This window comes from Lotus japonicus, chromosome 4 (genome assembly GCF_012489685.1).
Source record: "Lotus japonicus ecotype B-129 chromosome 4, LjGifu_v1.2".
NCBI classification, from domain to species: domain Eukaryota; kingdom Viridiplantae; phylum Streptophyta; class Magnoliopsida; order Fabales; family Fabaceae; genus Lotus; species Lotus japonicus.
Genome location: NC_080044.1, coordinates 69,513,714 through 69,526,613, shown reverse-complemented (window position 1 = coordinate 69,526,613; position 12,900 = coordinate 69,513,714). Strand labels below are relative to the sequence as shown.

Sequence of the window (12,900 nt, the reverse complement as noted above, 5' to 3'; positions counted from 1 at the left end):
AAAGTAGTGGAAGAAAATTGGACGGCCCAATATCTGCTTTGCACGGTCTAAAGAATTAATGGAATTTGCACTACTCCATGGTAATTAAAGCCAAATACAAGACAGCAAGTGAAACACCCAATTTCCATCCATATAAAATCAAAGAGCAGGATCTTTGATGAGAAAGATTTATAAAAGAAAAAAAAAAAGAATAGCTACCTATAAAAGCATATGCTGCAAGGGGAAAACTAAAACTCATAACAACGCCTTTCATGTTCACCAAAAGAACCATTTACAATCAAATTATAAACTTCAATCATCATCAAAACAATATATAAAGATCTAATTACTTGTTCTGCTGCAAATATCTTGAAGCCAAGTAAAGCAAGGAAACAAAAAATAGGAAGGGATTGAAACATTATAGTCAGTTTTAGCTTTAACAATAACCACACCAAAAGCTTTTCAAGAGCATGACTAACAATTTATAGGATTAAAAATCCGCACACATCTTCTTGGTTTACTGGCTTTGAATACACACCATACCTTTCCTTCATGCCATCATTCAATCAGACATCAATAAAAAAATAGCATAAAAAACTTGGCATCACATTGCAATTATTTAGATGCTATAAAAACTCATTCACTGCGATACACTCCCAAATTCATTCACTGACAAATTTCCCAAATCAAATCAGAAAAGCTGTAAAGGAATTAGATGGGAAGGTAGGGTGTAGGCGAACAACCTGTAAAGGAGAAGCCACAGCTGTTTCCGAAAAGGGAAAATAGAGGATAGAGGACAGATGAGGGTTGCAGCATCAAACCTAGCAAGAGGAAGTACGGGAGTAGCCAATACAACTGTGAATGAGGCAACTGGAACACACAAAATGGGTGTAGGAACAGTAGGGTAATCTAAATACCACCAACACACTACGGTTGATCATATCACAATATATAAAAAGCATAGAGAGAAAATACTAGTTGAATATGGAAGCTAAATTATAGAACATCATCAATTATATTGTAACATTGAGAGATGACGTTTAGTTGCTCATCCGAAACATGAAACACAAATAAATCATAACCATGACTAACATCATGAAAACAAGAGAGAAAATAAATAAATCATCCCCGATGTAGTCTCTGCCATAGCACCTCATTTATCTTTGGCCGCAAAACACGCATTGGGCTTCCTTTCTACCCCACTTTCTCTACTTGGCTTGATACTCACGATTCACTCTTTATTGGATCTATACCGTTTTTAAAATAAAATCTCTATTTGAGCTTCAAAACAATGAGCTGCGATAACGAAAATGACTTTGATTAGGAAATATATCACAACCGTGCACTATAACACATGCAAGGTTGTGTTGTAGTCATGTATTGGGAGTGCTCTGTGAAAGCATTTACAACCGTGCTAAACTTCAACACAAACATGCTCATGTAAAGCAACCATGGTCGTGCTAACCTTCAAAACATTCATCTTTTCACTCAATTTTTCATGTTTTCTTCATATTTTTACTTTTTCACATGTGACCTGACTATTACACAATTATCGTGAAAACCATGAGGTTTTGTAAATATAATGCGACAATTGGGCACAATGTCAATTGAGAAAACATAGGAAAAATATTACTACAAAATATACTTTTATCAATAATCTTAAAATGATCCCTTAAGCCAAGCACCACTCCCAATAGAGACCCTGACCGAAGTTTTAATCATCACTCATTACATTAACTAGGTCAAAGAAGGTAAAATCGACAGAACATAGGTCTGTTAAAACGACGTCGTTGGATGAAACTCCGGTGAAGCAAGAGCTCTGAGATGGTCACACGGCGGAGGAACGGCGGAAAGTGGCAGTACATATGGCCAATGTGGACGACGCTACTGCTTCACCTCATCGCCATTCTTCTCTTCACCACCAGCTTCCTCCTCACCCGAACCGAGCTTCCTTATCACAACCACTGCTCCGACGTTTCACACTCCCCTTGCTTCTCTCCTCCTTCTTCCTCTCACAACAATGGATCTTGCTGGACCAAACCTTCCATCAACCGTCTCGTCGTTATCGTTCTCGATGCTATCAGGTACCAACACCTGCACTGCACTCTACATCATGCATGTGCTGTTCACAATCATTGCGATTGATCAAACTAAACCTTTCCAATTGTGGGTAAATTTGAAAGCTATTCACAATTCTAACCTAGATAAGTGTCCAAAAATGTCAAGGAAATTAATTAAATTTGACACTTATCAACTACTAACAGAATACACTAACCATTGGATACAATGTGATTAAAATAGCAAAAATAGAAACAAATAACTTCTATTACCCCTCAAGTTGTAGGCTGTAGAACGTATATCTTATAATTCAAAATTGGATACAATGTGATTAAAATGAGATGGGGCAGGTGTGTAGCGAACAAATCAGCAAGCAAGTGATGAATTTTTTTTACTATGCTACTTTTATATAGGCTAAAAAGCATTTTTGGCCCCTGATGTTTCAAGTTTGTGCAAATTCTGCCCCTATCTATTTTTGTAGATGTTTCTACCCCTTATGTTTTCAAACAGTGCACCGTCTACCCCTCACGGAGGGGTAGACGGTGCACTGTTTGAAAACATGAGGGGTAGACGCTGCACTGTTTGAAAACATGAGGGGTAGAAACGTCGACAAAAATAGAGTAGGGGAAGAATTTGCACAAACTTGAAACATTAGGGGCCAAAAGTGCTTTTTAGCCTTTTATATATCTCAAGATTCAATTATAGTATAGTAAATAATTATATTGTATCAGCGAAGAATTAGAAACACACGATGTCGTTCTTAAATAAAACCACTTAAGCAATGAGTTCAACAAAGTCTTGATTGATTGTTTGGTGATTCAATGCACAATTAAAAGAAAACGATAGTAAAATTGAATTGAAAATCAAGTCGAGAAGTCAATTGGAACTGTGTCAAATGATTGACTCGAATGCACTTCATGATTGCACTACAGATCATGTTTTATGGTTAGTTTTATCACACCATTTCTTATACGGTCTCCTGATTTGAAGATTATCAACTCACTATAGTAACTTTCATCTCTTGATTAATTAACAACAACATGAAGCATTAAAGATAAATATTGTTTTGACTAATGATTTAATCCTATCTCTAGATCTTAACTTCATTAGATGATATTTACATAGAACAAATTTAAATGGCTAGTACTCACTATACTTTCAAATCTAAATTCATGTTCTATGTGATCAACTCAAAACAAGCATTAAACATATGGTAAAATCACTTAAATCTTCATAGTATTAGAAGTCCCATATTGGTTAGAGATATGACATATATAAATAATCTTCATAATCAGTAAAGCAACCCTTAACTCTTGAACTAATTTTTGGGTTGAGTTAGACCTCTCAAATTCTTTTTGCTTATGTGATGTTATGATTCTTGAACTGCAGATTTAAAGGGTCCAAAGTCATTAGTTTTAAAAATTGGACAAAGAAAGAGAAATTTTGAAGGGCCCATTAACATTTTAGCTCTTGTTTTAACTGTGGAACTAAACTTCAAGATGTAAGTAATCAAATAATAGATAGTCAGCTCCCGCCAAAGCACAAATTATCTCTAATCTTTTGGGCCAAAGTATGATAAGGATGATTTTGTATTTGAGCATATTCCAAATCAAATCGACAATTACAATTGTACCCCTTTTTCCATTTTCACCAGTGTCATAACTTAATTACCAAGATGTATTCAAGAGGTCATATAACCATTAAGTTTTTTTTTATACTAAAATTTGTTTCAAAAAAAGCTTTATGCTTCTTAATCAATATATGACGTATTGACCCTAAAAAAAATTAGATCAACAATTACAATTGTACCTTTTTTTTCCATTTACACCAGAGTGTCATAACTTAAAAAACATTACCAAGAGGTCATATAACCATTAAGTTTTTTTTTATAATAAAATTTGTTTCAAAAAACCTTTATTAATAAATATTGTATTTTTTAACTATAATATAATATTTTGCTAATAGTTATATATCACAATAAAGGCCAAAGTATTAGACAAGGTATAAGTAGACATGATAACGGTGTTTTTGTATTTGTGCATCCAAGTCAACTTAACAATTATAATTGGTTCTTTTGTTCCATATACATCAATGGTGTTAGAACTTACCAAGCTTTATCAAAGAGGTCATGTAACGATTATGTTTAAATTTAAATATTGTCCTTTTTCAAATTGTTTAAATAAAATAATTTATTTTATCAAGAGTCAACATGGTAACAATGCTTTTATATTTACACCTTTTCGAAATAGATTTAACAATTATAACAATTATAATTGTTTCTTTTGTTCTATTTACATTAAGGGTGTTATAACGTGTTATAACTTACCAAGTTGTATTTTTTTTTTTTTTTTTTGAAACATACCAAGTTGTATTCAAGTGTTCATGTAATGATTATGTTAACTTTTTTAATAAATACCATCCTTATTTAGAATTAATGATTTGTTTAACTAAGATACTAAGTTTTGCCTGAGTCATGGGTCATAAAATATAAAACAAAAGTCAAAATTATTGCACACAAGCAGTGGCGGAGCCACGTTGAGACAGGGAGAGCTGTAGCCCCCCCAAACGTCATATTTTATTTGTTATATATATATATATACCACGATGTATGTTTTGGCAAATGATGTGTGTTGTCTCAATGGTTGGTACTTGTGATTTATGACTATTAGGTAGTGTCTTCAAATCCTCCCAAGTCATTTTTTGATCAATATTCCATTTTGACAAACTTATTTTTTCTGCTATTATGTTAATTCACTTATTTATTTATTTTTGAAAGATAATTCACTTATTAATACTTAATAACTTTTATACAATTAATTAGTTCAAGAATTAAAATATTTCTTGGTGGTTCAAAACTCTCTTAGAAGGATTTTTTAATAATACTTCCATTTTGACAAATTTATATGTTTTTTTCAAGAGAAACATTTGTAAAAAATGAACTAGCAAATTTCCAACATTATTAATATAATTATAATAAATTTTTAATGAGTATATAATTCAGTTTAGTCATTAATTTTTGTGTATATTTGAGTTCATTCCAAATAAAAACTTTATATTTCTGTTTCATATTTTATTTTAGCCCCATCATATTATTTTTCCTAGTTCCGCCACTGCACACAAGGTGTAAGATATGGAAACCATGTTATTGTGTTTGCGCATATTCCAAATTATTTATAAAAATTATAATCGTCCATTTTGTTCCATATATCAATGGAGTTATAACTTACCAAGATATATCCAAAAGGCCATGTAATGATTATGTGCCAAATTATTGATAAATATTGTCCTACTTTAGAATAATTTGCTTATCTAAAATATTATATTTTGTCAAGAATCATGTATTTTAAAATATATAAAAAGGACAAAGTATTACACAAGTTGAATAACACGATCGTGCACTATAACACATGTGAGGTCATGTTGCAGTTATGTATTGGGAGTGCTATGTGAAAGCATTTACAACTGTGCTAAACTTCAACACAAACATGATCATGTAAAGCAACCATGGTCGTGCTAACCTTCAAAACATTCATCTTTTCACTCGATTTTTCATATTTTTACTTTTTCAAATATGACCTGACTATTACACAATTATCATGAAAACCATGAGGTTTTGTAAATGTAATGCAACAATTGAGCACAATGTCAATTGAGAAAACATAGGAAAAATATTACTACAAAATATACTTTTATCAATAATCTTAAAATGATCCCTTAAGCAGTTAAGCCAAGCACCATTTCCAATAGAAACCCTGACCGAAGTGTTAATCATCACTCACTCATTACATTAACAAGGTCAAACAAGGTAAAATTGACAGAAAACGGGTCTGTTAAAACGACGTCGTTTTCAAAATTCCGGCAAAGCAAGAGCTCCGGGATGGAAACACGGCGGAGAAACGGCGGAAAGTGGCAATACATATGGCCGATGTGGACGACGCTACTGCTTCACCTCATCGCCATTCTTCTCTTCACCACCGGCTTCCTCCTCACCCGAACCGAGCTTCCTTATCACAGCCACTGCTCCGACGTTGCACACTCCCCTTGCTTCTCTCCTCCTTCTTCCTCTCACAGCAATGGATCTTGCTGGACCAAACCTTCCATCAACCGTCTCGTCGTCATCGTTCTCGATGCTATCAGGTACACACACCTGCACTCTGCATCATGCATGTGCTGTTCACAAATTCACAATCATTGCGATTAATTCACCATTTTGTGATGCTGTGTTATGCTTTGTGCATTTCAGATTTGATTTCGTTGCTCCTAGTACCTTCTTCCCAGGTTGAGTTTGCTATCTCTGTTATACCAACGATTTTTCAAATTTTTGTTATATTGTGAACTTCATTGTGTGCGTGTTATGTTGCAGAATCAAAAGCGTGGATGGATAAATTGCCGGTTCTGAAGAATGCGGCGGCTTCGCGACCTTTGTCAGCTAGGATTTTCAAAGCCATTGCTGATCCACCTACCACAAGTTTGCAGCGCTTGAAGGTTGGTCAAATCATTTTCTATCTTATTAATTACATGATAGCATCACGTATCGCGATCGCAATTGAAGTTGTAATGTTTTATGCCCTGTTAATTAGATTTTATGAATGAATAGGGTATTTGATGTTTCATGGTTTAAGCTGAGATTTGTGCTTGCTTTACTTTTGATAGGGCTTGACAACGGGTGGACTTCCGACTTTTGTAGATGTTGGTAATAGCTTTGGTGCACCCGCGATAGTTGAAGATAACTTCATAAATCAGGCAGGGCTTCGTTCTTCTTGCTTGTGATATATTTTATTATTTGAAATATTGGTTTAATTCAAGATTGAAAACAATGTCTTATTTTTAAATTTCTGAGTTTGAATTGCTGAGGCAATGCGGTTTGATCTAACTCTGATTCTAAATATGAATGTTCATTTACAGTTGGTTCAGAATGGGAAGAAAGTTGTCATGATGGGGGATGATACATGGACTCAGTTATTTCCACACCATTTTGAAAGATCATATCCGTACCCCTCTTTTAACGTCAAAGATCTTGATACAGTAGGCTTTATATTGTGTTGAGCTTGGTTTTGGAATCGACTTCTAATCCTTGCAGTACATGTTAATTTTTCATCTTTTTGTTTGGTTCGTCATTTAAATGATTGTAATATAACACTTAATTTTCTAGGTTGACAATGGATGCATTGACCACTTATTTCCATCTCTATATGAAGAAGATTGGGATGTCCTTATTGCACATTTTCTTGGAGTGGTATGATTGATATTATTTCAAATTATAGACCTAATAATCCTACTATTCATATTATATACCCTTTTAATTCCCATTCTCATTCTGCATCATTAGGATTAGTAGTTTACTAATTTCACATTGTCTTCTACAATATTTGCTTGGTTTAGGATCATGCTGGGCATATATTTGGGGTCGACTCCACTCCGATGATAGAAAAGTTGGAACAGTACAATAACCTTTTAGAGGTATGGTTGATTCTAGAATTTTTTTCCATAAGTTTGTGGTCAATCCTACATGGTTGTAACTTAACAAGTGCGCTTCGGTTATCCAATAATTTTTTTTACTTACGTGCTGACAATATTCCTGAGTTTTTGGCAACTCTCCCTTACTGTTTGTTGTATGGTTGTATATGGTTTACTCTTTCTTGATTCCTGTGACTGGTTAACAAACAAACTAATCTAAGTTTGCTTTAGAGAGTTATTGAAGTGCTGGATAATCAGTCTGGAGCTGGGAACTTACATGAAAATACTTTGCTTGTGGTATTGGGTGACCATGGACAAACCCTTAATGGTGATCATGGCGGCGGGAGTGCTGAAGAGGTGTGTACCAACATTTCGTTTATATACTTTTATTGAATAGTATATATTTTCCCTCCAAATTTACTTGGGATATTTGGTATGACACCTCGCAGGTGGAAACTGCCTTGTTTGCTATGAGTTTTAAGGAGCCTCTTTCCTCTGTGCCACCAGAATTTGTTTCTGCTTCTTGTCAACCAGATTTGGTATTATTTACTCTCTCTTTAAAGTTCAAAAATGCTTGAACATGCATGGAATTCCGGTAGCTGTTAGATTTTTTCTGATCGCTTTGGCAGCAATATTTTGTCTCCTTGCACATGCACTTCCCCACGTGTTATGCTTGAAAGATCAAGAAACAGAAATCATAAAAATATTAGAGTACCGGGAGTGACAGAATAATGTATAGTTACGTATATAAGTGATCGAGGGGCCACTGAAAAGACACAACATTAAATTACGTAATATATCAAACTTAATGGATATGCTTGGATAAATGATCATTCTACTGATCTACTCATAGGAAGTGTGACCCTGTTCCTACTCTGGTTCCGAAGATGATAAACCCGAGTTAGATCTTTACAATTTCATTATTGTATTTAACATTTTTAAAGTGTAACTACCCATCATCTCTTATATACCAGGATGGAAAGAATGTTTGTATCAGCACCATGCAACAGGTTAGAAAACCTATTTTGTTGTAATGGCGTTTTGAACATTCTACATATACCGCATTCATCTGTATTTAACCCTATCATCCGTTACAGCTTGACTTTGCAGTAACGATGTCAGCACTGCTTGGCGTACCTTTCCCTTATGGAAGGTGCAGTGTAAGCATCCTGTCTATGTTACTATTGTCTACTTTTTTTGTTATATTTGTATATCAATATAGTTAATCGTAATGTATTCACTATTCACTCAACTGATTTTCTATGTTTTTCACTTGATTTTTGTTTTCCAGTGTGGGTAAAAGGGAATTCTGTTTTGGTCTTATAAGTTCTGATTTACACATCCATATTTGGTGTTTTGAGATGATTTGCTAGGGCACTGGGTAGTTACTGTTTGAAAATATTGATTTTAAGTTTTATTTGATGTTGATAGAGAATCATTGAGTTGAAGGGGGATTTAACTTTGCAAAAAGATTTTATTTTTTTTAAGATTTATAATTCTCAAGCAACTGTGTCTGGGAAGATGTTTATCTCGTCACCTACAGTTTAGAGTTACCAGAGAATCTCAGAAAGTTTAGCTACTTAGTAAGTCTAGATAGAAGTGCTGGACATAAATATGATAAATTAAATGATTTCACTATTGCAATTCTGCAGTCATGTCAAATAAATATACAGTGCAGCAGAAAATTTAATTTCATGCTTTTATTAACCTACAGATTTCCGGTGTTAAGCGAACTTTATCAGTCATATTGTTGTCTCTAATCTGTTTGACCTGAATCCTATTTTTCAATTATTTCCTCAATCTGGAAGCTTCTATTTTGATGTCTGGTTTTATATTTTCTTATGGCATGGCATCATGTTGTATCACATTGTTTTAGAAATTTCTTCATTGGAGCTATGTTAAGAACTAACAAGCTAATTTTTTATTTTTTTCATATCTCAGTATTGGTCGCATCAATCCTGAACTATATGCTTTAGGTAGTTGGAATTTAGATGCCTCTCAAAAGCTGTCAAAATCAGATCTTTGGATGCAGAATTATGCTCATGCACTGTGCATAAATTCTTGGCAGGTACAAATTTTAGATTCTCAATTACAAATTACCATTTTTAAATTTTGCTACTAGATACTACTAGGATTCCCAGATGAAAATATAATGCACTTTGTTTTCTATGAAAAAATTACTTGGACATTTTTTAGGTAGCTTACACTCTGTTACATTGTAGTTTTTTTTTTGCTTCCAAAATGGCTTCATTATTTTTTATACCATCACTTTTAGGGTGTTTTATTATGACAGTTCCAAAAAGGATATAATCAGTCGGGACGGGAGAGTGTGTGAGAGAGAGATCATTCAGTCATTTCAATGGCGCATTTCTCCTTTTCTAGGTGAAGAGATATGTGGATGCTTACTCAGTTTCATCAGCTGTTGGGTTCTCCCATGATGACTTATCCCAAATTGCAAGTGCTTATGCTCAAGCAGAGAATTGGTTGCACTCTACCAAAAAGCTGCTGCTTGATAGACACAATGGCAGTGATAAATTAGTACCTGCACTTATGAAGCAAATGGATGCATACTTCAATTTTCTTACAACAGTCGCTGAGTTAGCTCGGTCTAAATGGACTGAGTTTGACTTGAACTTGATGGGTGCGGGCATTGGAATCATGTTCGTGTCGCTTATATTTCAAGTATTTTCCATTTTAAGGGTGAACAAGCAGCATGGTGTAACTTCGCCATCTCCTGGAAGTTCTTTGATTACCAGTGCCTCGACTTTTACATTCTTTTTACTGGGAATACGTGCTTGTAGTTTCCTTTCAAACAGTTATATTTGTAAGTGATAAGTTTTTCATCGTCCAGAATGCTTAAAATTCAGTCATTATATTCTCACTTGAACTTTGTTTTCAGTGGAGGAAGGGAAAGTAGCAAATTTTCTTTTGAGCACATCTGGGATTGTGGCATTACGCCAATCAATCATCAAGGAGAAATTGCTAATAGAAGTATGAATTTTGTTTAGTTTCATTCTCTCTTGTTTAAAAACTTGTATTATATCTGAAGTCTGAACGTGCATGCTAAGGTGTGTGTGCCGATAGAAGTTTTATGGAATTCTAATTAAATGGATCTTAAACATATCTTTTCTGCAGAGTGTTGGATTTCTTATTTTGAGCACCTTTTGTCGATTTGCCGTTGAAGTTGGACTGTCCAAGCAAGCTGCCACATCTGCTTTCATGAAAGATTACACTTCATGGATTGTCAATACCTTAGATTTACCTGTTTGGGACTATGCAGCTAAATTTGTACCAATGCTAGTGCTGATTCTGTTGGCATTGTGGCTTTACAAGGCCACCAAGGGCAACTTCTTTGATTGGCCATGGATGTATGCGATACTGGTTACTATCTTGAGTTATATGCTAATCATTCTGCATTGGATCACAGAGAGTAATGAATATGTTGCAGCTCTGATACCTCAAAGCATTGGAAGAAATTATATCCCTAGAATCATTTATATTCTTGCTTTGGGACAGTTGTTATTACTGGCATTTGGTCGAATATTTAAGCACACCAGTTTAGATTGCAAGAAAAACATAGTTGCAAAAACAACGGCCATGTTATCTGCTTTGAGTTCAACTGTCATTCTTCTTTCAGGAAAACAGGGTCCTGTGATTGCTTTGGCATCCATAGTTGGAGGTGCTCTTTCTTTTTGTGCTCATATGTTGTTTAAACTTTGCTATATCTTGCTGCATAGTTCGTCAAACACATCTGTGGCATGGCCTTGTTTATACTCTTAATATTTGTACATTAGCAATACTGCAATAGTAGTGTCATTTATTAGTCATTTCATTCGCACCCAGCTACATTCTCTTTTGTGAATAAATTGTTTGTCTATGAATTATCTTCCAGGTTATTGTATTATGAGGTTGGATAATATAGTAGAATCTCGTAAGCATGGATCTCATAGAAGTTTTGCTGTCATGCAATGGAGTCTCCTTGCCACATGTCTCTTCTTCTGCAGCGGTCACTGGTATGATGCAACTTTAATTGTTTAACTTTTGCAGTTAAAATTATCATTTCTTTTCATTGATTGTGTATGACTTTACAACTTTCTTGGTCTTGCATTATCTTTGTCTTATAATAAATTTTGCAAATTTGTTTTCAGGTGTGCTTTTGATGGTCTCCGCTATGGTGCTGCATTTATAGGGTAAGTAAGTTACATCTTATTACTGTTGAAGAGTGTATATACTATATATTGAACATTTGAGATACTAGTGGGGTCTGAAACTGATGTTGGAGCTCAAATCAGCTCTTTTTTAAAGTTGTTTCTCTTTGAAATGATCAGTTATTTGCTTTTAAAGGGTTTTTTTTTATCTCTTTCTATTATTATTACTACTTCTCAATTGGTATATCAATCATCGAAGTACTAATCATTTTCAGGTTTGAAGAATTTAAGCTCGTTCGCCAAGCAATCCTCCTTACAATAGATACCTTTGGTTTTTCTATCATCCTTCCAGTATTTGGCCTCCCGTTTCTCGTAACGAAGTATCAACCTAATCTAGGAAAGCATTTTCTTTTCACTCAATTATCTCAAGTGAGTTTTCTTCCCTCATTAATAAATCAACCAGATGATAATTTTGAATGCATCGCTTGTTTAATGCAATGACCATTCAATGTTTTATATAGATGTATACAACATATGGGCTCATAACAGCAACTATGACCACTTTTACGATAGTATGTGTCACAATTCAAAGGCGGCACCTGATGGTAAATAAGATGTCTTTCTTATTTCAATGATTTTCCTCTTTCAATTTTTGATACATACTCAATGCATATTAATTTTGCAGGTTTGGGGTTTATTTGCTCCAAAGTTTGTCTTCGATGTGTTTAATCTCATACTTACAGATGTGTTGATTTGTTTGGCCTCAATTTACTATTTCAATGAAGCGAAGGATGACCCCCAACTGAAATCGTAAGGTTGCTGAAGAATAGACAGAAACACACACACACTAGAATGATAGCTTATAAACGGTTGATTTACTTTCGAATGATATTTATTTGAGTTTTGTTATTTTACTTAGCTAAACTATGGCATATGGACTTCAATTTTCACTTTGCACTCCCCTCTGCAGCAAATTTTGTTCCCTAATTTTGTGATATCCACTCTTATAAACCGGTGTTTCAATTCTTGACAGCCAGGTAATCATGATGTGTAGTTTTCTTTTTGAGGTCACATCATACTTTTTTTTCTCACGATTTGTATACTAACAAAATATAATTTTTCTCCTTAGTTTATTATTTAACGAAGGGTGTTTTTTTTTTCCTTTTTTCAATTTCTTTAATCAATATCTATTTTGTTTTTCAATCAACACTGGACACAACGTGACATTTACAAATTATCAATACAACAAATTTAGGTA

The 12,900-nt window shown here is 34.2% G+C and overlaps 1 protein-coding gene across 1 annotated transcript; it reads left to right on the top strand.

Annotated features, from left to right (window-relative positions):
* Positions 1-5,742: 5,742 nt before the first annotated feature.
* Positions 5,743-12,592, top strand: LOC130712066 (GPI ethanolamine phosphate transferase 3-like). Its single transcript, XM_057561899.1, has 20 exons — positions 5,743-6,174; positions 6,281-6,315; positions 6,401-6,522; positions 6,691-6,780; positions 6,943-7,062; positions 7,190-7,273; positions 7,420-7,497; positions 7,726-7,851; positions 7,944-8,033; positions 8,469-8,504; positions 8,592-8,647; positions 9,436-9,562; positions 9,877-10,318; positions 10,394-10,485; positions 10,630-11,173; positions 11,387-11,507; positions 11,643-11,684; positions 11,918-12,071; positions 12,164-12,247; positions 12,328-12,592. The coding sequence occupies exons 1-20, from the start codon at positions 5,915-5,917 to the stop codon at positions 12,454-12,456; spliced, it is 2,832 nt and encodes a 943-aa protein (XP_057417882.1). The 5' UTR covers positions 5,743-5,914; the 3' UTR covers positions 12,457-12,592.
* The last annotated feature ends 308 nt before the right edge of the window (positions 12,593-12,900 follow it).